Raw genomic sequence first — 23,917 nt, 5'->3', positions numbered from 1 at the left:
ATGTGAGTCGCCGGTTTTCTTTTCTCCTCTTTATGTGCATGCGCATGGTTCACCGTTTGCGTGGAAGACCGTCAAGTTTTTTTATTTTATAGATCACAACCTTTGCTTGGGAAGTGGCATACACACGTTTCCAGACCCGTTTTGTATGTACACACCATATATAAATGAGACCCCAGGACTGTAGATTCAGGAATGCCTGAATGTTTGTGGACTAAATGTACAACATATTTTTAAAGCTACTAATAATACTGATATACTTGTTTCTGGGAAGAATGTTGAACATACAAACTCGCAAAGGAAGGTAATCTTCCAGGGCTGCTAGACAAAGCGCTCTACTGGGGCACAGTATGTGCCTCACCAGCGTCCCTTGCTTAGCCAACTAATATTGGCTCCGGTCAAAGCCCTTTCTGACATGACGGTGCCAATATTAATTGGCCCACACACACACACACACACTTACCACCTGAGAAAAATTCTGCTATGGGTCCTTCATACCTGACTTGTGAGCCATGTAAACAATTTGCCATTGCTGCACAGTCACACCTGACACTGCATTGCTCTCACTACTACCTTTCCTTTAAAAAAGTCTGTCTCTATAATAAGCCTGAATGGCAACTTCTAGAAAATACCACTGCTGATTTGAATGGACCTCTGCTTGTATCCGATGCTGCCTGTAGACCTCTGGCTGTGCTTTTATTGGCTGAGGCTGCCTGTATTTCATCTGGGTCTGTGTGACCTTCTAAAAACGTCTGGACTGGGTCTATGCTAGTACTGGAATTGGAACAGCTGCGCTTGTTCTGGCTTATGATCCAGCATCTACTCAGACAAACTTCAGTATAGCCCCTGTAAATTACAGATATCCATACTTTCAAGATATTAACGTTATCAGCTGCTTCAAGTCCATTCAAGTCCTTTATTACATTTTTTATTACATCAAAAGGAAAATACTATTTATACTATGACATGACTGAGTATGTGATGTTTACTTAAAGATGTACATCCATATTGCCCAGTCTGCCCTGCTAATCAACATTTTAATATCCAATGTGAAACCACTGCTTTCCATCTTGCATTAGTCCAGAGTTGTAACTAGAACTTCACTAAAAGACAGATAATCACTGTCTTCTTTTAAAATGATGTGGGCCTATGAGGAGTGCCCTCACATCCATGTCTGGACCTGTTACACTATTGCCTTCCAGCAGCAACATTAAGGTCCAGCTGCAGACTGTAGCACCACTCAGCCAGATGCGCAAGTTTCATTTCATGCACGCATACATGTGTATGAGCGCATGTTCACGGGCGGCGTGGTTCTCTTTTCTGTGCTGCAGTTTATAAACATCGTTGCACATCAGCATTTATCAAACGTAATAAATAGTTGTAATTCACTCTAATATTGTTCACAGTCTGGCAAGAAACCAAGACAAAAACAGACCGAAAAGAAGAAGTGCCCAGCTGGGTCAGCAAGCCAGACAGAGAGAGAGATGCACTGCAGCTACACGTGCTGCTCACATCGGACTTTCAGAGAAGAGAACACAATTTTACCTGACTGCTGTTCCCAAAAGTCACTCTCATTGAGTTATTTTCTCATCTTCTGCACAGAAGGATAGTCCCTCTTAGTCCTCATCAAGGTTGAACACACTCGCATTGACAATTTTTTTTTGCAACGTTTCATATCGTTAAAGGGGTTATATGTAATTTTTCTACTAAAATGAATCCTTTTTTTATTGCCTGTGTGTGAAGGGGTTGTAATCTGACATTAAAATTATCCACTTGCCAGGTTTGACTATTAACTCTGAAGGCAAGTACTCCTATTTGAAGGCTCCGGGTCTGATTTCCCGCAAAATCCAAATGACTGACTCCCGACGCTCTCACTTTGTCTGCTGACTTGCACTCAGCAACAACGACACTGCAACTTACGACATGGAGTCTGCTATCACTAAGAAACGACCTGCTCCCAGCACAACACAGACTCCAACACAAATACCACATAAGGATAAAAAACAAAAAAAAGTTTTATCTGCTGAAGCTCGTCAGGCCTAATGTGAATCGAATCGACTTCGGACGAGAACACGGATCAACATCGGCAGGGCTTTTGAATCATGGAGAAACCTCCGCTTTGTTTTGGGTATAAAAACAGACCCAGAGTTGGCTTTCATCCTATTGGACAACTAATAGTACTACAAAGCATGTAAAATATATTTTGATTTTGTGCTTCAGTTGGCTCAAGTTAGACAGTGTTAGCTTGCCGGCTAACTCTGAGCAATTGCTAATGTTGTCCGGTGCAAAGTTATATCGCTTTCACATTACTTCATCAACTAATGCAACCCATGTTACTTTCCTCTGTACCACTGTTATGTCAAAGGCTGCAAAATGATGTAATGGTAAAAAGCTAATGTGGAGCGATTTGTTTACTATCCCATAGTGATGCAGCCACGAGCAGCCAGCTAACGCTACAGTAGCTCGGACCCGCCGCTGTTTGCTTCGTAACGTTCAATTTAGATTTGTTGCCTTTTACTGATACTCAGGTACACAGCTTCTCCACCTCTCAGTCGCTATAACTAACATGACCCACATAATATACAACCCAGAAGAAGAGTCATCCACTAACACTACAGTAAATTTACTTACTGCGGTCTAACTGCTATAAAGTTCAGTCCAGCTCACTAACATTAACAGTTTCATCATCATCCAAAACATGTAGCTGTGCTGAAATTGCTGAGCCTCCGGTGACAGATACACAGATAGTAAAGACAGTTACTGAAAGCAGCAGGCGAGCTAACGATGTAGCACGTTGGCTAAATGCAGTGCAACTTTATCATGTAACGAGCATGGATTAGTTCAACATCAAGCTGATAAGAATATTACTGTAACGTTGTAGTGGGAGTTTACCTGAGTTTCCAGCATGTTTTTGAAGCTGGCTCCCTACCTGTCTATAGCTGCTCTCACTTTGCCTTTTTTCGGGAGTACTCTGCCAATATGCTGGTGTCTCACTGCACTGAATGAAAGGTAAGGCGCTGGTGTCGATCCGCCTCTGAGATGGTAACGTTGAAGTAACAGAGCCTGAACATGTCACAGCCTGTTCCTGCATTTATTGCAGGGTTGTGTTTTGGATTCTGCTCGCTCATGAGTTCAAGCGAGCACGCGTACAAGCCCACGCCTGGTTGCAATCTTAAAACCGCACCGCTTTATTTTAAATTAACTTAGAAGATTGCCTTCCCTCCAGTGCGTTTGTTTTTTTCTTCTGTGAGGTGTTAAGGATGCCTGAATGACAGGATGACAAAGATTTTTATAAATCCATTTTGACTGTTAAACTTACTAATTTAACAGCCAAAGACACATTTGTTGTTCTTGTGCTCATGTTCAACTAACTGTTAAAATAAAATAAATATAAAATAAAAGATAAATATAATGTTACACTGGGGGAAGTATTTACTGCATCCAACTTATCCATGCTTACTCAACATTCCCAAATGTTTACCAGTGTCATTTAAAAAGTCCTGCTACTCCATTCTTTGCATGTGTTTTCAATTCCCACCACATGATGACTTCAGCACAACATGTTTCCTTAAAAAAGAAGAACCTGTAAGTGTTTATGAACTGAGGCATGGTGGAAGAGACCGACCTGTAGAGTGACAGGGCACACAGATGGAACAGAGCAGCTGGAAGAGCTGGCTGAGGATCTTTGGTGTTTGAGTGCTCAGGTGGGAAGAGCAGTGGCTTTGAGTTAGTTCATAACAGAGCTAGTGCCACTTGCTGACAATGAGTGTGTTTCTGGGACCCAGAAAACTGCTGGCTAGGCAGAAATAGGCTCCTTTTGTTCTATTCAGCCTAGTGGAGGAGCAACAAACCTTCTCTCTAATTCCCCAGTGCAGGGCACAAGAAGAAAAAAAAAAAATGTTTCCTCCACTTTTGAAGCGGGTACTGAGAAATGCTTGCATTCAAAAGACGTTTTCACTTTGAGGATGAGGAGAGACGAAGAATAGAGGAGGGAGGAGAGAAGGATATTATAATATATTGGGAAGGCAGAGCTAGCAGAGGAGATGGGAGGGAAAAGGGGATTGTTTGATTGTGCTGTGAGAAAGATGAAGAAGAAGGGACAGAGAAGGAATGTATGATTGGATTTGGCTGTGTGGTAGAGCTAGTGCTCTGTTAGCCGGCTGAATGGGAGGCCTGTTTTATAATGGGAAAGAAGGGGCATCAGCCGAGGGCTCTAATAGGGCCTTCAGAGAGGATTCAGAGGTTGAGAACAAATCTTTGGTCACAATGGAGCACAGGTCTGCACCAAGCCAGTCAAGGCTCTGTCCATCTCACCAAATTTAATTAGATTCGCAGTGTGGCAGTCTGACTCACACAACAGCTTGTCTCAAAATAACTTCAGCCTGCTGAGTTTGGCTTGGCTGGACTAGATTTGCATCCCAATATCTCCTTTATGACACTCAACAATACACAGTATATGAAGAAAAATTAAAGATCAGATATCTGACTGGAGGTTTATTCTGTTATACTTAAAAGGAAATAAATGTCAAAATATTCACTTGTAAATGTTCCTCTGGACAATCCACAGATCTCACTGTGAACACTGTGACCGTTCAACAAATCTGACTTTGACCTGCAAGACAATTGTACACACCAAACAAACATAGGTTTCTTTTTAGCATGACCACAATTATTCTCTAAATTTAAGCAAGTAGTTTTTATGCCTAAATCCACCTTAACTGTAGCAGTGGCAGATCAGAAAACAGTCAATGACAAATAATGTATTTTGCGGTATTGGTTAGAGAACTTATTGCTCAGAACTAGTATAAACCCAGTGTGTGTGTATGGCTGCATACTGCTAGGGGTAAGTACAGAATTATCTCTTGTCTTAGTCTGACTTTGGAATCAGTATATCTGGCTGAGTGCCTATAATGCAACTTTTGCTTAGTTTGAGCACTTCTCTGAGCTACATGCTGCATGTTGTATGTGTCTGAAGGAGGAGGACAGTACAGTCAGCTGGCTCCATTTAGCCTCGCTGTTGTTTGGCCAGCCCACTGTGCAGCAATTATGCCTGCAGGTAACATGAGAGAGAAAAGAGAGAGAGAGAGAGAGAGACACACACACACACACACACACACACACACACACACACAGGGACCTGGGACTCAAAAGCAACTCTCAGGGTCACCTTAAAAGCACAGCAGGAGCAAACTCATTTCTCTTCGAGGGTGGATCATACAAGTAGGTGTTAATAGTAAGAAAAATCAATGCAGAGGCATGCACATAGACACAAACAATGGAAAAAATAAGTATTCACATCTATGTTCTTTGCTAATAAAAGTCTGCAGTAAAAGGTTCTAAAAGGTTCGCATTTGTTTTACCATTTGATCTGAATTCATTTAATTTAAATTTTTCATGAAGATATTCCATGTTGAAGCTACTTTTTTTGAAGTATTGTAGCTTTAACTTTGAAAATTTTAAAATAGTTTTTGTCTGATGTTAAAAACGCTGAAACACACGTATCAAACCTGCAGCATTTTTTTGGTGCAGAGTAAATGGTTGCTTTGTTTACTACATTTTAGAGGACATTCTTCTCTCAGGCTCTTTCCATCAGTTGAGGGACTCTCTACTTCACTCTCCCATTGTGTATGATTTTACCTTTGTCTTGACTCGCAGCAAACAGATATACACACTCCCTAGCATGCTCACTTTGACTGCATGTTTTACAGAAATGAAGGCTTTTACCTTCAGAAGAGTGGAGGAAAATCAATGTTGCCTGTCCTTTAAAAACAACTCACAGTTGTACAGTTTCTCAGGGGGCCAGGGGTGAGCTCACTGCTGCCACTCGCTGATGTCTTACATTTATCGCATTCTGCAGCAAAATTCAGTCCATTGCAACAAATTCAATAAGACTCCTTGAAACAGTCAAGAAGAGATTAAAATATTCAAATTATTACTGAGAGACGTGTACCCGTTTCTGTATTCTTGTAGTTCAGTTACAAGGCCATTTTTCAGAGCAACAGCCACAGTCAGAGATGCTGTATGTCTGTTTATGCAGCATTCTACGATAAAATATAACATTATCAGCATGCTTAGTATTGCTTAGTACTCCATATTTATCTTACAGACACAATACATGGAAGGTTATCTTTCTGCCCTGAGCATACAGGAGGAAACGCTGAATTATTCCACCCGCTGACTTGCCCTCCCCTTCACTTGCTGATTTACGCTGGCAGTGGAGTAATCTCACACTGATCTTTACTTTACTACACCTCATCAACAGCAATCCGCAAACAGCTATGAGTGAGATGAGAATTCATCTCTGGGTTTAATTTAAAACGATCGCGCTCTATAACCCATGGAAGTAAAGTTGTGGAGAAAAGGAGCTGCAGGCCAAAATGAAGAAGATTACGGATGGATTACCTGTGTTCTGACTCGTGGATGGAGAATATGACTCCTGATGTGGAGGACTTCTGCTGGATGGAGGCCAAGAAGGTAAACTCACTTTTACTCCTGAACAGCTGTACCACTTTCTCTGTGATGTGTGCCGGGGCGTGAACTGCTCTCCCAACATCTGAAGGAATAAAGTAAAATGGAAAGAAATCATGAGCTTGTGTAAACTCTTTTCACAGGCAATGTGCTGTCTGTCCTCCTTCATGTGCACTTGCCAAACATGCAAGCAACATACTAGCTAATCACACATGGTGAAACACAAAATAAGACCATCACACTTGAAAATATATCTTATCGATATCACACGTTGATGTCACTGTGCTTTGTTTGTGTTTTTTAAAGAAATTTGAAAGGAAATGTGGGAGAGAAAGAGAGGGATGACATGCAGTAAAGGGCCGTGGGTTAGACTCGAACCCAGGCCTGCTGTGACATGGTCTAAGCATTTGTACATGGGATGCACACACTAGCGACGGCACCTCTCCACGGTGCTTCTTAGATCAAATTACTGCACGTAAATTGATGCTTAGTCAATACACTTTGCATAACAGGGTTTACCGCCTATTGCAAAAAATAAAGATTTTGTCCATGGTAAATCCAGCTACTTAATACTACTACCTTTTATTTTTAGGCGCCTTTCTGAACACTCAAGGTCACCTCACAAAACAATGAAACAGTACAGCAATAATCGATAAAATTAACAACTATAATTACAGTGCATAAAATCAGGGTACATAACGGGAAACAAATAGTGAGTAAGAGTGATCACCAGTTTAAAAAGATGCTTTTTCAGGCGGGATTTAAAAATGGAAAGTGAGTCAATGTTGCGGATGTCTGGAAGAGAGTTCCAGAGACGAGGGGCAGAGCGGCTGAAGGCTCTGAAGCCCATGGTGGTCAAACGAGCAGGAGGTACAGTGAGGTGAATAGAAGAAGAAGACGACCTAAGAGTACGGGTGGGTGTGTTAATATGAAGGTGGTCAGTGACAGTACTTCTGGACAGAGCTCTTGCCCACCCTTCTGCAGTTTGCTTTTAAAGCATAATTCTAGTTTATTGCAATTTCAGACTTACATATGTACTGTTGTCAATTATTTCTATCAGTTATGATAACATTTCCTCACCAATGTAACTGCTGAGGTCTGGAAAAACAGCAACATTGCAACATGTCCGACGGGGCAAAACACAAACAGTCAGATGATTAGACAGGTTATTAACAAACCAACAGTTTAGCCAGCAAAGCCAAATGTCATTATTAATCCCTTATTGCCATGTTAAGTAGGTTACAGTAGGTCTAAGTCGTTTTGTAAACTTGATGGATGTTTTGGATTTAGGTCATAATTTCTCCGCCTTCAGCTTCTCTTCAAAATAACTCTGGCTAACCTTGAGGATTTATTTCTCACCCAATCTGATGTTTTGTTTTGTTTTTTTGTTTGTTTTTTTTGGAACGTTGCTGTGTTATTTTTAATGATAGCAATGGCCAAAACTGCAGTGTGATATGTAACTTTTGACAGTTACAGCTTTTGCATCTTCAACAACAGAATTATTTACACATGGTTTCTTTGGGTTAGAGTTTAGTTTAGTAATTTGAGTGACAAGCGGAGAATTCAAAGAAAATGGGGTTAGCATCACATCTGTGCCAAGAAAAGCTTTTGTCTTGTCATAAAAGGTGGCTTTGTTTGTTTGTTTGTTTGGTCTACCATGACATCTTTTTTATGTTTTGTATTAAATCCAGACTAAGATGGATTTTAATATCGATTTCCTTATTTCCACAGAGACAGTGGTTTCCATTCATGTCAACATGCAATGAAAAGAAACCTACAGATACAATAAAAGCCAATTATTGTCCGATGATGATGTCGGTGTGAACAGAAACACATTACTGTGTTCAAGGACACCACATGGCAACTGACTTTCAAAAGATCAGACAACAGGGTTTTTGTTTTTTTCCCCCTCTATTCTTTTCTCTATTGCATCAACTTTCACAAAGTAGTAAGGCAACTTCAGATATTGGTATATCTTATGCAAGTTAGAAATCAACGTATACTGATTTCATGGTAACATACTAAAAATTAATAAACCCAACGGCTGCCTGGAAAATAAGAAAACATGGTATGCTTTGGATAACTGCAATGCAATGTTTTTATTATTAGCAACGCTAGTTGGATGGCCCTATAGATGGCAACATCAGTCTGTTGGTTGGTTGATGGGTTCTCCACTTTGATCCAGACTGAAACAACAACTATGACATTGCCATCAGCCTGAGATGTACTTTGTGTTTAAATTAAACTTGCTTATTAACACTAGACTGTTTAAATTGTAAACATTACATTTGCTTAATATAAAATTGTTAGCAATGTCTCTGTGAACAATATCATTTAGCTCAAAGCAACACTGTCCCTAGAGTACAGCCTTACAGAGCTGCTAGTATGACTCTAGTATGATTCATTTCCTCAGGTCCATGCCCACTACCAAAACTAAATTCCAGCACAGACTGAGAATAATGGGTATATTTTTGCATGAAACATCACACAAAGGTTTTTTGTTCCATCAGATAGACAACAACTCTCTGCTGTTTCAAGGACAATGAATAGGAATGTAAGCCTTTTTGAGAGTACATGAACATGCACGTAGGGGGAAACGTGTCTGCACGTCCAGGGGAGAGGAGTCCAAGCACAGGGCTTTTAAAACTCCCCAGGGTGAAAGTGGCCTGCCTACCCTCACACTTAGTGCTCCCTCTACAACAGCCCAGTCGATAGAGTGCCACTTCCCCCAGCCCCCAGATTCATTAGATCACTCTTTCAAATCTGCAGAGACAGATGATGTGAAGATACTGTCATATTTCAAGTCTGTTTTTGTTTTTTTTACTGTCACCTGACAGACCAGTGAGAAAAAGAAGCTGTGTGTTATGCTTCAAGGTCAACAAGTCGATTCCACATAATTCAATACCATTTAAACTGCAGCTATTGCTCCTCATATAAGTGCTTAATACAGTCTCTTCACAGCTGTGATCAATACCAACAAATTATAATAATGAGTTCCACTCGAAACAGGCAGCAAACAAACTAAAGCAGACTCTTATTCAAGTGCATACGGGCTAGGCTGAAAATGAGATACATTTTAACTACTTTAAAACATAATTGGCTGATGGAAACCTAAATTACAAAAATTCTTCAAACCAAAGAAAACAAATGTGTGATCACATCCCAACAGTCCACTAATAATGATGGATTAACATTATGACGGTAGCAGAACTAAAGCAGTGCACCCCAACAGTCTCCACTGTACAGTAGTCTTTGGCTTGTAGACATAAACAAACCCATTTACAGTGACAGGAGGAAACAGGTAGAGCGAGAAGGTTCAACTCCCAGCAGACAAAATGAAGCTCAGTGTAGCAGGCAGCAGCCGGCTGTCTCCCCTCTCCCACTTGATTTTACAGCTCATCACTTTAATCAGGAGCCTGGCGGGTCCTCCCCTAGCTCGAGTAAGTCTTACAGATGGCCTTTTTAACTGACAGTGAGGAAGAGGAGCTCAGCTGCGGTCCAGAGAGACTTCACTCACCAAAGACACAGCCAGTCAAGTCTGTGTGGACCTCTGTCTGGCCAGATATGGAAAACCCATGTCACAGTGTCGCAGCCAGATAAGCACATTACTGTACTACGTTCAAGTTTTTTTTCGCCAAGGGCACAAACTAGATCATGGGAGAGCTTTCTAGGAGGCCAGCAGGCCAGCAACTGGCAAGAAAATGCCTAAGAGCTTCCACTCTCCACTTCTCTCTGAGGACTGCAATAGTTATTTTTTATTGATCATTTACTCACCAGTTTCCCAGAGAAGGTCAGATCTTCAAATAACTTGTTTTGTCCGACCCACTGTCCCAAACCAAAAAGATATTTAATTTACAATTACATAAAACAGTGAAAAGCAGCAAATCCTGGGGGTGGTTTTCAGTATCGGAACTAACAGCATACCAATTGAGATGGCAGACCTGGAACCCATGACAAAGCCATAAGCTCTGAATATGTATGCAGATACACAAACACTATCTATACTCAGGGTTCAGATCAAGAGTGTCTGGCATTCTCTGTTGGAGTAGTTGTTTGAGTAGTCACATGTTTACAGTCCCTGCAGCAATGCATTCACCAGTACTGGCAACTGCTCAGAGGCTGCTTGGTTGTGCTTATAAAGGCAAGGAACAACATAAAAAGGTCCACCAAAAGAAAAATAAAAGTTTTCTGGCATCAGCCAATTAACTTAACCCACAAAGACTAGGTGACACCCATTTTCATTGGTCATCACAACACTTCCAGCTCCGTTATTCCTTCAGCAGTGAAGATTCTGCAGACCTACCCAGCAGGTCAGACTTTATTTTTGGCTTATTTTAATCTCAATAGTAATGCAGATAAAGAAGTAGTTGTGCCCTCACTTCTTTCTTAATGCAAGGATCTTCCATATGATTGGATTGCTGTATTTGAATCTAATTATAAATAACAGTAAAACTTTACAAACTTAACCTCAAAATCAAACTACAATACAATGAAATGAGATTAAATAAAATAAATACAGATAAGACATTGTAAATGGAGAAAAGAATAAGTTAAACATTAAAAAAAAGGCTTTAAAAAAAGAAAATTAAGTTTCAAGAAGTGATTTGAAAGATCTTACAGAACCTGTAAGCCGCACCACAAGAGTAAAGAAACAATCAAAAGAACACTGCCGGAGGATATGGATCAAAAGATCCTCAACCTAAATCTAAACTGAAACGTCACATTCACCCATTCACACACATTTATACACTGATGGCAGAGGCTAAGGAGCCAACTGCTCATCAGAATGGAAATAACATTCACGTGCATTCACACACTGATGGAACAGACAGGTGGGATCGAACCACCGACCTTCTGATAAGCTCTACATCCTGACCACAGCCGCCCCTTGTGGCTGAGTGTCTCCACACACTGCTACATTCTGGCATCTGAGGACCAAGTGAGAGCCGGATTTAGATTATAAATGCCTGCCAGGTGGCTCGGTGTTGGTGTTGTCTCTTGTAGTAATAATGGTGGAGTAAATTCACAGAATGATGAGGAAAGTTGTGTGTTTAAAAAACAAAACCTTTGCTGTACTATGGAGTCTGAATCTAAATTAAAAACTGATTAAATAATTAATTTGCATTGCATATTTGCAAACAATCCCTAAAAGTGTATTATTTAAAACTGTTGGCAGTCCTGACAGAAGACTTAGTTGTTTGTTAGTTATTTTTGTTGCATCGGCATTATGTTTGTCAGCACTTTGTTCTGATCAATGTGAAAGTTGGACATTATTTTCTACTGTTTCAGAATTGAATTCCAGTAGCTCATCTGGTTAAGGTCAGTACCATGCAACCATGGCATTATTGATGAATATATGGCACAAGAGGGCCTATGTTTTATATATTCCCCCTCTTTTTGTAATAAGTTTCATTTGTCTCTGAACGACCAAATTATTATTTTATTATAAGACAACTTGGGAAAAAATCTCAAACAAATCAGCTGGAGGCAGTAGCATGATTACTTGGCAACTTAACAAGAAAATATATATGTATAAAAATGTATATGCCAGTTCCTTTTTAATTCATGGTATTTTTTTGATCTGATCCTGCAAGAAGCCAGTCATCTTTATTTCCACACTTCCAGATCTCGTCATCTGTACATCCACACATGAAGCTTGCCAGCCAGTCATCCATCCTGTACACAGCAGACCGTCCCTGAGGAGCTAGCCTGCTTTCAGCTGCTCAAGGCGGTTCTGCAGTGGAGAGTAAAAAGCAGAGAGACTGGACTGCAGAACAGGGGCTGGGCTGGAACTCAAGATAAAAGACTGAAGCACGACAAGAAATGGAAAACAAAACACACAAAACTCTCAAGGATTGAAGGTAATGTTCAAAACAAATACTACATGTCAACAGCAAGAACTTATGGCACTTCACCATAACTACAGCTGAAGCAGAGATGATGCAAATTCAGTCTGTTGCTCTTTTTGCTTTTGATTGAAATCTGCAAACTAAGAAATGCAGAGATGATCAGATCTGAACAGAAATCCCCAAATAAATAACTGAACAAGGCAGTTTGAGTGCAAGTGTTACAGTTATAGCAAAATGGCAAGGAATGTCGAATAAGGTTTAGAAACTGGAGAAACCCACAGAAAGTGAGCAGTGTTTGTACAAAAAACAGAGGAGGAGGAGAGTTTGATGCACGTGAAGGAGACTGACTGCATGTCAAGCAGCCTACAAACACAGCTCTCAGCAAGTCTCTCCTAAGTTGACTTGGCTTGCATTTGAAGAACTCTTCGGCTGCTGAAAAATTCATAAATCTGAATTGATAAAACATTGATGATTTAGTTCAAGTTTCCCTTCCCTTTGCAAGTAGATAACCTGACTGTAAACATTAAAAACCCTGTAAGCTCTATTTGATAGGTTATTGGTGTGATGTGATGTGCCACGGATCTAATGAGACAGGCCACAGTTCCTGAGAGGGTGTGCTTACGCCTCCAACAGAGCTGACAGTTCTTTATCACAAGCTATTAGTCTGAGTGCAGTTTGATTACAATAAATAAGGATGAAACTTGGAGAAATAAAGCCCATCCATCCCTGGGAGAGTCAACGCCTGTCACTTGAACAGTAATGCAGAGCCCCAATGTGAAATCCAGCCAGAGGAATATTAGATATTGGTTAGAATAATGAACTTCCCTTTTGAATTCCTCCAGGGGCGGCAACATTTGCATGTTGTATCTCAAAACACACACAAAACAGCACAGTGAGACTGTGAAGCTGTATGCAAAGTTAAAGTGTGTGTGCATATGTGTGTGGTATGAAATAAGATTAGCAACATAAGAGATGGTACTTTAAGTGTCTGAATTAGAATTTGTCATGCTCATATTGAGCTGCTGAATAAAAACAACAACAAAAAAAGATTTTTGTTGGAAAATTTAATTAAATTTAAAAAAATGCAATGTCTAAAAATCTAAATTATGATTTTTTTTTTTTAAGTGAATAGTTTGACATCAGGGAAATACATGCGTTTGCTTTTTTTCCTGACCAAGAGTCAAGAAGATTGTAGAGTTGCACACTGTGTGCAGTATCCCAAAGTCTTGGCGTCACAGAGAGATTGCGAAAATTGTTACTGTACAGAGACCCAAACCTGAGCAACAAATATACCTGGCAACCCACATTATTTCCATAAATAGTGCACTGAAGTACCGGGGTAGTTGGATAAACTGCTGTTTGCAAGGCACAACTCCAACATGTCATACTCCATAAAATCACACAAATCACAGGACAAACAAAGTACATTTTAAGATTTTAGTACATAGTGATGTGTTTTATATAGCCAGACAGAATAAGTCAGACATTGACTATACTTTACCTAAATACTATACCTCAAAAAGACATGTACCTTCACTGGTGACAAAGCATTTTATGTTGGGGCTTGTATGCAGCCTGAGAGGAACACCTGCAGACACTACTCAGGGCTGATTCAAAGCAATTGCCAACTTTGTTTTTCAGTTAATATTTTTATGTTCTCCCAAAAAAGATGCTAGAATTCAAAAGTAGTTAAAGAACACCACAAAGCACAGTACCCTTTGTGGTAAAGATGCAATACAATGTCATAAAGTATCAGGTATCTGTAAAGGAAAATTACTTAGGATTAGTGCATTTACAACAAACATTTACATAGCATTTCTCATTATACCAAGCACAAAAGATTATTTGATCCTAATTTATGTCCAAAAGTGCGTGTATATCCCCACACACACACACACACACACACACGAAACCAAACCTAAGCCCATGAATGAAACATACAGTCAAACAACTATAGCTATAAGTGCCTACAAGAGGCAAAACCTTTGTAGAGCATAAATGGGTTAAATGGGTCAAAAGTAAACCTAATTTCTAACAATTACAGCAATAATTTTTGCTACCATTTTCAGTAAACTGTTTGTCTCCAAGGTGTTTCTGCCATCTCTGAAAACTCTTTTCACTCAATTTTCTTTTCACAGCATTGTCAGGAAGCCATAAATGTTGCTCAATTTTTCTCCTACTTCATAGCAATTGTTTATTGTTACCATGGAAACACAGCACTTACTTCTGAGATAGTTTTGTGAAAAATGTGTCAGTCTGTATTTTTCTGTCTCTCACAAAAGACTAAAGTAAGGGTAAATAAATGGCACGACTCATTAGCCCAGTCAACAATACGGTTTCTTTGTGTGCAAACAGTAGCTGGCCACGTGGTGTTTATTAAGCAAATGACATAGCAACACGTAAAATTCAATAACATTAAACTCCAAAACGTACCTTAAAAAAAGTTATTTAAAATTTCATTTAAACTCAAGCTATTCAATTGTGTGCGCGTGCGTGTGCGTGTGCGTGTGTCTATGCGTGTGTGCGTGCGCGCGCGTCTGTGCGTGCGTGTGTGTCTGTGCGTGGTGCGTCTGTGCGTGCGTGCGTGCGTGCGCGTGCGTGCGTGTGTGCGTTTAACAATTCTCTAGGCTGAGATCCTATCCATAATCTGCTCCACCCCCCACAGCTCTACACAATCCTCCTCTGCTGTGGGCAGGTTTTAACAGCACAGCTGGCACTCTGTGCTTCAAACCGCTCACACTGTACACATACAGCATGAATCCACAGACTCTCTCACACACACACACATTTATGTAAAGAACACAAACCCGTACCTGCACAGGGGAAATAGGTGGAATTGAGATGTGAGCTAATTTAGTGGAGCATGGAGTGCTTTGAGGTGCCATATCAGTATCTGTCAGGCCTCTGGTAGGCCTGCTGCTGGGAGTATGGCTCACTGTGGGCCCACGCATCTGTACAGTTGGGGACCCTGTAGAGATCCAGGAGAGCTCATTCAGAGAGCACCCCCATCAAAACTCAGCCAAGCTTAATTACCTCCTCACTCTCCCTGTACCGCTCCGCCTGACAAACAGCCGATCATTGGATCCAAGGGTGGGACGGCACCAGCCAGCAGGCTCACCAGTCAGCCATCCTCCATCCTGTCATCAGCACTGCTTACACGGCTATTTATCTCAATTAGCCATGCTCTGCATACTTGAAAAATATGATGTTGGGATAAGGCTAGTATCACGGCGTCCGTTAGCACTGTCCCCCGGATTTTTGTTATAAATCATCCCCTCTGAGCTCTAAACTACCTTGTCATTAAATGTCAAATAAAGCAACAAATCAGCAAATAACCTCATCATCACGCAGTCATGTTTATGGAAGGCTCCTTCATCATTCTCTTACAGCCACAATCTGACAGCCACCGCCACATTGTTTACCTCTGCATGAGCCCTGCTGCATTACTTTTCCTTTAAAAGAGAGAGAGGTGAGAAAAAAAAAAAAACAATGGCGGTGGAGCAAACAAGTGGTGCAGCGTGGGCAGCATGCAGAGCAGAGCTGGGAGATACCATCAGAACAGGACATACAGGGAGGGGAGATAATTCAGCTAAAAAGGTCAACCAAGGTTGCTTCACATCTCTCTTAGAGAATGTCTCAGCCCCGTGGCACAACAGCAAACACCTGCAATGGTCATGTGCGACATGTTACATACTGTGTGTGTGTGTGTGCGTGCGTGTGCGTGTGCGTGCGCGTGTGTGCGCGCGTGTGTGCTTTTGTCATTAAAGCAACATTGTGTAGTATTTTTTTTCTTAAACCGCTTCAAAATCATTTGGGCGAATGGCATCTCTGTCATTGCCACTCCAGGCTCCCTACACCAGCTACTGCGCTATGCAACACTGGAATCCCATGCAGAACATTTACGACGACAATGGTGTAATGTTTTACGACAAGCGACTTGACAAGAGTATCTTTTTAGGTGTGACATATTACCATCTGTCCAGGGATAGCAGATGTCAAATAGCCTTTTGGCTAATTCTGGCATATTATACATTTATTTATGCATTATTGGCGTGCATTGTCCCTGTTAAACCTGAAGTAAAAATAATAAATAAGAGTAAGAGCTGTCCTTCTTGCTGTTGGACTAGTAACTAATAACTTATTAGCTGGCTTGCTATGTCTTGTGTTGTTGCACTTACTTGATATTTTCCAGTATTTGCAAAGTTGACCAAATCCGCCATAGGTTTCACAGACAAAAACTTTGCTGCTAGCTGTAAATCTCTAGCAAATTCACTAGATTACACAGTCGGACATCGGCAACGTTACTGTAAGTGCTCATGCTGCTGCAGGTGGAGAGCAGCACCGGTGTCAAGAGGGCAACATGACTGGGTTCAGCAGCCTCTATGGACATAATGTTAGCTAACGGCAGAGACGAACAGATAGAAGAGGATGCTGAGGGAGGAAGCTTAGAAACGAAAAAGACTGAACAGCAAGAGGCTGCCGGATGTTGGGGAGAGCTTTGTGAAATAAAAGGATGAAAGACATACGAAGAGCTGTGTACACGGTTGCACAATAAGAACTGTTCCAGAGTCTCGGCTGAAAACTTAAGGGGACCCAAGCCAGTCAGGGCCCCAAGGCTCTGGTACAGCCTGTCCGAGGAAATCAGTTCGGCTGAGTCAATGAACTCTTTTAGGTCCCTTCTTAAAACACACTTTTATATTTCATATTTTATATATATTTTGTCTTTTCTTTTAACATGTATTTTAGTTTCTTAAGTGTTTTCTTTTTTGTTTTTATCCGTTTCACTGTCTTTGCACTCGTTAAAGGACTTTGTAACTTGTTTTTTGAAAAGTGCTCTAAATAAAGATTATTTTAATATTGCTATGTCTTGTGTTGTCGCACTTGCTTGATGTTTGGCTGTGTTACTTGTGTACAGCTGCCCTTATTTATTAATTACACTCTGAAACAGTAGGGGCGCCAAGTCACACACAAAACCACATCTGACATAATTTTAACATTTATGTCATTCGTCCTTCGCAATGTTTCAAACCTCCAGGGTAGGGTATTGTTAAATGCATACCTCCATGCAGGACATAAATATTCCCATTTACATTACCCAAATCATGATGGGAATTTTAGTGCCAAAACTAACAAACAAAACAATTAAAAACTAATAAATCCCAATTCATTCGAGTCAAATTTCGCCATATATCTATGGAGTGCATAGCTACAGTAAGACACATTCTGGCTATACATGCAATAAAGGGAGCAAAAACTAAACAACAGCAGCCAAGAGGAAAAGGCTGCATTACTGTTGATAGGGTTGCGACTAACTATTATTCAACAATGTTCTAATTATTCTCAAACAAATTAATTGTTTATAAAATGTCTGAAAATCAAGTCACAATTTCCTAAAGGCCAGAACAATGACTTCAAATGTGTAGTTTTATCCAACTAACTGCCTTAAACCCAAATAAAACCAGTTTGCAGTGATGTAAATCAGAAAATTCTCACAATTGAGAAGCTGGATTGAATGTTTGGCAAAAAAAAAAAAAAAAAAAATTATTACAACGATTAACTAATTATCACAATTGATTCCACTTAATTTTCTGTCAGTCAGCAAACAGAGTAATTGATAAACAGTTTCGGCCAACTTGGGATGAAATGTAGTTACAGAAAGAGGGTCAAGAGTCAGTCATTAAACTCATTTGATGCTGTGTTTAAAAAAATATTCAGGGTCCGATTTGTAGCATCACATGCATTAAACACAGTGAAATTACATACTAAACTGTTCTTTTCCAGGAAATGTATCATACATTGCAAATTTTCTCCATATCGAGCCCTACTAGCAGCAATGTCAGCATATGAAAACAATACCCAGCCAGTCAAGAAACACACGAATACTTCTCAAAAAAAATAAAATAAGAAGAGACACAGTAAGACAAACACAAACCGTTCCCTCCCCCTCTTATCTGAACAAATGGGGCATCAATTCACACAGAGACAAAATAGAAAGCAGGCAGCTCATCAAACACAGATGACTGGAAATGCAAACTAGCTGCTGCGTGTGGAACAATATCTCTATGTGTACTCTCAACATGTGTCAGGGACAGATTATTCCCACGGGACTCCGTTTGGAGAGGAAGTTACCGAGATTAGTGACTTAGGCTGTGTTGGGGTTGATTATGAAGTCAGGAACGATGAATTATTAAAACAAATAGTACTCCAGATGTTTCCCCTGTCTTCAAGACAAACTTCATCCTCTCTCAAGCATGGAGATGCGAGCAGAGCATAACACGAGCTTGAAAAATCTCTGTGGCCTTCCTCCTTCTTGTGTGTGTGATAATGAGGCAGGGTTTCCATTTTCTGGAGGTACTGTCACTGTGATAAATAAGCAGCCCTCAGTCATTTGGCATTGTAAAGTTAAAGCCTCAGTGTTATTAAACTGCCTGAATGAGGCTGGAAGGTACTAAATATCCTGCTCATAACAAAAGTTATGTTGTTGTACTTTATTAGACTCTATTCAGGTAGGTTTAATATTATACACTAGCATCCATTAGATTCACCAAAAGCTTTTCTGTTGGCCAACTGTCCAATAGAACGCCAAGTACACACTGAGCTGATGAAACCAAGAGGACATGCAGCTCTCAAGAGACCAACAACTGCACAAAAAAAGAGCAGGCATTTTGGACTGCAATTAATACTAGTGTAGGTGGAGAAAAATCGCTAAGATAATATTTTGCTTGTTTGTTTGAAGAAAGTCTGCATTCACTAGAATAAAACAGGTTTTCTTCTTATCTCAATATCATAACAATCACTTTCAACATATACATCTCTTACATATTCATACTTCTAACTGTGAATGCTGCTTGAGGAGCAAACAACAAGCCAAATTCATTTAGCAACAGGACTGAATAAGCCCCCGCTGTTTCCATCAAAGCCCCTCTCACGTTTCAGCTTGCTGTCTTGCCTCAGAGACACAACTGTAAGACATGAAAAGCTTGCAGTCAAGAAGAGCAGCAGCATCTCTAACTGTGTTTTGCTATGCCTCTTCGTCCTCTAACCCTGACTAAAAGAAAATGACGGCTCGCCTTGTGATGCTGTCAGCGCTCACATTTTTTATTTTATTTTTAATCCAGCGTCCTTTAATCCTTTACTGGAGAGTTTTGTGTTTGCTCCTTCCATATGCTGAAACTTTAAACACTGTAGCAGGTACAGCGCACTATCCATGTTGTTATGAACAACCAAATTAAGCTCTGACCAGCCAATAACAGTCTCAGACCTTCTTTCACTAAACAAGTAATAAACGAACACTTTCTCATCCACAAATGTTCCAGACAAATTGAAAGCAATTCAGAAACAAAATGAACTATCCTTCAATATTTCTTCTAAATCTAACCAGTAGTCCAACACGTCTGAAGTTCAAAATGTTGACATGAAATTGCAGTTATTGTGCTAAAATTGATCATCCTTTCAACTTCAAATTTCAGTCACACCAATCTTGTCTGAGATTATCAGGGTTACAAAACAGGAATTTTAATTACAGCAAGCTTGTCAGACCAAGTTTCTGTATATCTAAAATGCTGGAAAACTTTGTTTACATTAAGTTGATTTAAATCTACAGCAGACACGTGCAGAGGGGGAAGCAATGGGTGCTTGAGCACCTGCCCTTTTGCCCTTTGAAGCCCAAAGTGCCCTTTTGTCAATGAAAAATGTTGTTAATTTTTAAATTTGTAAAGGCCCTTTAGTTAATGCCTGCCCAATCAAACTATTAGTAAATTGAATCAGTAATAGTTTCGCAAAAAATAAATTGACCCACATCATAACCTTTCACCTGATGACGTCATCCGTGACGAGCCCTCCAGTTTAGACACCGTTAGTGATTCAGCAGCTCTGCCTTCAGGAAACCTTCAATTCCGCCAGGAAGAGGGGTTTGCTGCAATGTGCTTTTTGTGGGTTGTTGGATGTATTTTACAAGAATGACGCAAAGACAGCATGCACAGTTGTTGTGTACATTACAGTGTGTCACCTGTAGAAGTTACGTTAGCTGTCGTCTAACACTGGGCAAACAGCTAACGTTACTTTTACACACAGATATACAAAAGGTGCTCTGTTCACTTCATTCTGCTGTTTGAGGGAGAACAGTTTCACTGGCATCGCGAGGACTGGTATTTATGTAATTTGACATAATTAACTGTGTTTACAACAGCAAACCTACTATTTAAAACTAAATAACTGTAAATACATGTAATAATGTCAGTGTAAAATAACATTCCAGACATCAAAGTAAAGAGTGAAGAAGAAATGGCCCTTAGATTTCAGAAAAGGGTATGAAATGTTAATTTGAAGGTAAATGCTGCCCTGCTATGGTTATTATGGGCCAACAGAATAAACACACACACACACACACACCCACCCATCTTAGTTTAGTTATTTAGATTTATGATTAGACATATAGTCAGTCAAAATCCAAATATATTTCAGATTCACAATGCAATATATAAAATCATAATCAAAATATTGCCTATAGACACACACCCACCTGTCTATAGATTTGTCTCACTCTTACCCCTGCCTTGGCTAATCTCGTCCTTTCTCCCAGTTCTGTATCCTTCTCAGATTATTTCCCTCACTTTTTTGAATCTGGTATCTTGTTTTCTCTACCTGCAGCTCTCGGTGTGCAGCAGTCTCTGTGAGCATCTCCGTCTTATTTTCTCATAGCAGTCAGCCTTGGCAGCAGCTGCAGCACTACAGCAGGTCAGTCATAGTGAGCCGGTCCAAAACACTCGCAATCTTTACATCTTGTCATGGTCACATAGTTGTTTAATTATCCAATATATATGCTTTGTTTGTTATAATATATCTAGTCACATATCACCATCAGTAGTACCAGCATCAACAACAACAGCTGCAGCAGCAACATCCCCAGCAACCCCTCAACATTAACTGTTACCTAAGTTATGTCAGCCCACAGTATTTTAAAGCGATCTGGGTATTTAAACTAAACTTTATGTATAGAGCACTTTCAACACCACAAGTGGAACCACAGTGCTGTACAGAAGGTATAAAAGAGAAAATAAAACAGACAAAAAACACAGCAAACATAACATACACAAGTTACAAAGCATTATCAAATGCTAAAGAAAACAAATAAGTTTTAAGCGCACTCTGAAAAGTACTCAATGAAGGACAAGTTTTTACAGACAGAGGAAGGTCATTCCAGAGCCTAGGAGCAGCAACAGAGAAAGCCCGATCACCTTTACATTTTAAACGGGATCGCGGAACCATGAGAAGCAATTGATCATTTGAGTGCAGAGATCTACTGGACTGACAGCGGCTGATTAGATCAGTAACATACTCCGGTGCTAGGCCATGCAGAGACTTAAAAACATACAACACTTTGTATTGAATTCTGTATTGTATGGGTAACCAATGTAATTTAATTAACACCGGAGTAATGTGCTCTCTTCTTAGTATCTGTTAAAAGTCTGGCAGCTGAGTTCTGAACGAGCTGCAAACGGGAGAGAGAAGCCTGACTCACACCCAGATACAGCACATTACCATAATCCAAACGGGGTGACAAAGGCATAAACAACCTTCTCCATATCGTCAAAAGACAGGATAGATTTCAATTTAGATATTGATCTAAGATGGAAGAAACTATTCTTAACGACAGCATTGATTTGCCGGTCAAATTTAAGCTCAGAGTCAAAAATGACACCAAGGTTCCTCACGCTAGACAGTTTTTTCCCAGAAAAACAACCCCAGGCAGTCCACACACCCCTTATTTCCAAATAAAGTCATCTCAGTCTTATCCTCATTTAATTGGAGAAAGTTATTCGCAAGCCAACACTTAACTTCAGCCAAACATGCATGAAGAGACTGAATGGCACATTTATGCCCATGTTTCAATGTTAAGTAAATTTGAGAATCATCCGCATACAAATTATACTGAATCCCAAATTTCTCAAAAATCGAACCTAGAGGGAGCATATAAAGGGAAAATAAAATTGGTCCCAGTATAGAGCCCTGTGGAACCCCACACACAAGAGGGGTAAGAAAAATAATCCCCTAAACTGACTGAAAAAGTCCTATCCTTCAAATAGGAAGAGAACCATTTCAGGGCTAAGCCCTGAATACCAACCTGATCCCTAAGACGAGCAATGAGAATGTTATGATCAACTGTATCAAATGCCGCTGTAAGATCTAACAAAAGCAAAACAACACGGTTTCCAGAATCACCACCTCGTAGGATATCATTAGCGACCCTCAAAAGAGCAGATTCTGTATTATGACCAGCTCTAAAACCTGACTGGAATCTATCGGAAATGTTATTCCTCATTAAGAAGTCTTTAAGTTGTGCATTAAGAATTTGTTCCAATATCTTAGAAATAAAAGGTAATTTTGTGATCGGACGAAAACTACTCATGTCATAAGTGTCTAAACCTTTTTTTTTTTTTTTTAAAAAGGGGCTGAATAACCGCATGCTTAAAACTAACCGGAACAAGATGACAAGTTAATATTCATAATAGACAGAATACTAATAATAATAATAATAATAATAACAATAACAGTAATAATAATAATAATAATAATAATCTTTATTTGTAGAGCACTTTTAAAATTAGTAAAATACAATAAAATAAAAGGGATAAAATCGGGAAAGGCTCTCCTATAAAAGTATGTTTTAAGAAGGGACTTAAGAGTTCACTGATTCAGCCGACCTGATTTCCTCGGGCAGGCTGTTCCAGAGCCTCGGGGCCCTGACAGCAAACGCTCACTTGGGCCAATTCTTAAACCTCCTTAAACAGAGAAGAAGGGAGCACATCACCAGGAGACCTGGTGGGCTTCATATGAGCAGTTATATCTGCTGCAAAGAAACAGGCATAAAACTAGTTAATTTGTTCGTAGGGTCAACAGAAGGAATAAAATCAATGCCAACAGATGAAATCTGAGATCTAATTCCATCAACCTTACTAATAAAAAAGTTTAAGAACTCTTCACACATGTCAGCAGAAGCAGTGAATGAAAGAGTAGCAGTAGAATGAAGAACAGCATTTACAGTAGAGAAAAGTACTCTAGAATTATTACAGTTTCTGGAAATGATGACAGAGAAATAATTTGATCTAGCCAATTTAACAGCTCTTTGGTACTCGTTCAAACGGTTCTTCAATATCTCATATGAGACTTGTAATTTATCTTTAACCCATTTCCCTTCAGCCCTCCTACACTCCTGTCTAAGAGCACGGGTAGTACTGTTCAACCAGGGCTGTGATTTGACTTTTTTCCCCTTGACTTTGACAGGAGCCACATTTAAAATCTCTAAACAAGAAGAGTTAAACTGATCGACCAACTCTTCTAAACCCATACAGGGAGAGTGCGACTTGGTCAATGAAAAGGTATTAAAAGCAGCTGAAAAACTACTAGCTGTACATGGATTGAGTATGTGAGATGAAACTGACCCAGCGCACCGCAAGGAAAGTTAGAATTTAAAATAACAGTCTTATGATCAGAAAAAACAGTATCAACAATCTTCAGCTATCAACAGAGAATCCCAGAGATAATACAAGGTCAAGCGTATGACCACGTTCATGAGTTGGACCCGAAACGAATTGTAAAAAAAA

The 23,917-nt window shown here is 40.0% G+C and overlaps 1 protein-coding gene across 2 annotated transcripts in view; it reads right to left on the bottom strand.

Moving 5' to 3' along the window:
- LOC123958845 (protein kinase C-binding protein NELL1-like) overlaps positions 1–23,917 on the bottom strand; it is a 282,963-nt gene that overhangs the window by 231,994 nt on the left and 27,052 nt on the right. For both annotated transcript variants that reach the window (XM_046032522.1, XM_046032521.1), the window contains exon 3: positions 6,400–6,550. In XM_046032522.1, the coding sequence (XP_045888478.1) occupies positions 6,400–6,550 (151 nt within the window). The remainder of the gene's footprint in view (positions 1–6,399; positions 6,551–23,917) is intronic.

Source organism: Micropterus dolomieu, linkage group LG20, assembly GCF_021292245.1.
Source record: "Micropterus dolomieu isolate WLL.071019.BEF.003 ecotype Adirondacks linkage group LG20, ASM2129224v1, whole genome shotgun sequence".
Lineage (NCBI taxonomy): Eukaryota > Metazoa > Chordata > Actinopteri > Centrarchiformes > Centrarchidae > Micropterus > Micropterus dolomieu.
The sequence above is the reverse complement of the archived record's forward strand: the minus strand, read 5'-3'. Positions and strand labels throughout refer to the sequence as shown.